General features: G+C 44.4%; 1 protein-coding gene across 1 annotated transcript; it reads left to right on the forward strand.

Moving 5' to 3' along the window:
- Positions 1 to 5: 5 nt before the first annotated feature.
- Positions 6 to 1,260, forward strand: LOC125526918 (the record flags this gene model as incomplete). The annotated part of the gene is made up of 1 exon (XM_048691516.1): positions 6 to 1,260. A coding segment is annotated over one exon (927 nt), but the record flags the coding sequence as incomplete, so codon positions are not given.
- Positions 1,261 to 1,773: the final 513 nt, after the last annotated feature.

Consider the following 1,773-nt stretch of genomic DNA (forward strand, 5'->3'; position numbering starts at 1 on the left):
CGGAGCCTCGCTTCCACCCCCGTCACTGGGTCAACAACAAAGGAGCCTCTTGCCGCTCCAACACGCGCCTCTTGGTGAACACCGCCACTGGCCGAACCCTACGCCAGGACCTCGGTCTACTCCGTCACTTTAACATTATCAGTACCACCACAGATGGTCTCCTTGCTTTGATGGACTGTACACCCCCCCACAATACATGCGTCCTCAATCCTTTCACAGGCTACTTGATCCGTTTCATGGCGCAGCGACCGGGCGAGATCGTGGAATATGCTGCCCTTGAGTCCGGTTCTCCACCCACCATTTTCTTTTTCTGCAAGGACTACATGGATGATAACTGGGTTATACACGAATCATCTCGCAAGGTCTACATGGCTCAGCCTGACAGTGAGTGTCTCGCCATCTATGAAGATAGGTGTGATTTCCCTTTAATCGGGCTGGCTACCAGCGGTATCTACATTATTCATGGTGCTGACCTGGGATCTGTGGCCAGAAGGATCTTTGATCTAATGAGGTTTTACAAGGCCGATCTTGCTGAGATATCTGAGAATGACTATACCATGATGTCGGACGAAAAATCATTATGGAAGCTTTGTGTAGGACGTTGTTTCCTAACGGAATCTGCTGGAAAAGTGTTGATCATCATGAAGCTAGCACAAGGCGTCGTGGTCTACATATTACACACTCACAACTATAAACTCGAGCATGTGGAGGACATTGGCAATTGTGCCATCTTCTTAGATCTGTATTGTTGGTGCTTGTGTGTTAATGCTGATAAATTTCCATCCGTCCACGCCAACTGCGTCTATTACCAGAAAAGCCGACTAGCTGTTGCTAATTACGTGTGCATGTATAATCTCAAGTCCGAGAGAGAAGAAAGAGTTGATGAAAAATTTGAGCATCTTCTTTTGGACCAAAGGCTGTCTCGGCTTTAAATTAATAAAGCACCAATCGGATACAAGTACAAGAACAGTCCACAAATTCAACTCAACGCTGCTGGGGATACGACTCGACGCATGCATATGTACAAGAACACAAGTATTCAGCCTCTTTGCCACAGCTTGAAGGGACTGTAGGCTTCCATATTGCTGATAATGCCTGTGTTCTTTAAGTTTTATGTTACTTTTGTAATAAGATTCGTCATGGTTTGAGTTTGTTTAAACCGAGACTTTACTTTTGTAATAACATTGTAATAATGGTTCCAGTATGTTTTAAGCCCAGACTATCCCCTTTCTCCATAAAGCTGTCTTATTTTGGGCACAAGTTTGATTTAGTACAGTACTCTATATAGCATTTATGTGGTCTCAAGTTAGTCTGTGCGGAGGTACTGCGAAGATGATGCATTTAATCTAACATACTTTCTCAAGTGAAAGGTAGGATGGGAGATTCACACTTTTGGTCCGGGTTAGTATTTTAGTACTCCCTCCATTTTTGTTTGTTGGGCGCATCTCCAAATCCTTGATTTTTCAGAATAGGAGAGATTTAAGGCGTGTTTCATTAATCACAGAATTAATTGTGGCGTTTGGTGCATGCGATGCTCTCTTTCCTTTCTCCTTCCAATTCTGCATGCAAGTGGGAACACGTCAGTTTTTGTTGAGGTGTGAATGGAGAAGGATTTGCATGCAGCAGCTTTTGATCTCCTTTTCACACCGCATCCCCATTCCTTGGTGTATAAAAGAAGAGCCATTTGCTTTGCTATTCCTTGAACCAGCGAGGTGGAAGCCAAATGGAGAAGGAAGTTGAGGTTCATGGAGAAGGAGAGATGGAGGGCGTCCA

Source organism: Triticum urartu, unplaced genomic scaffold (genome assembly GCF_003073215.2).
Source record: "Triticum urartu cultivar G1812 unplaced genomic scaffold, Tu2.1 TuUngrouped_contig_2310, whole genome shotgun sequence".
NCBI classification, from domain to species: domain Eukaryota; kingdom Viridiplantae; phylum Streptophyta; class Magnoliopsida; order Poales; family Poaceae; genus Triticum; species Triticum urartu.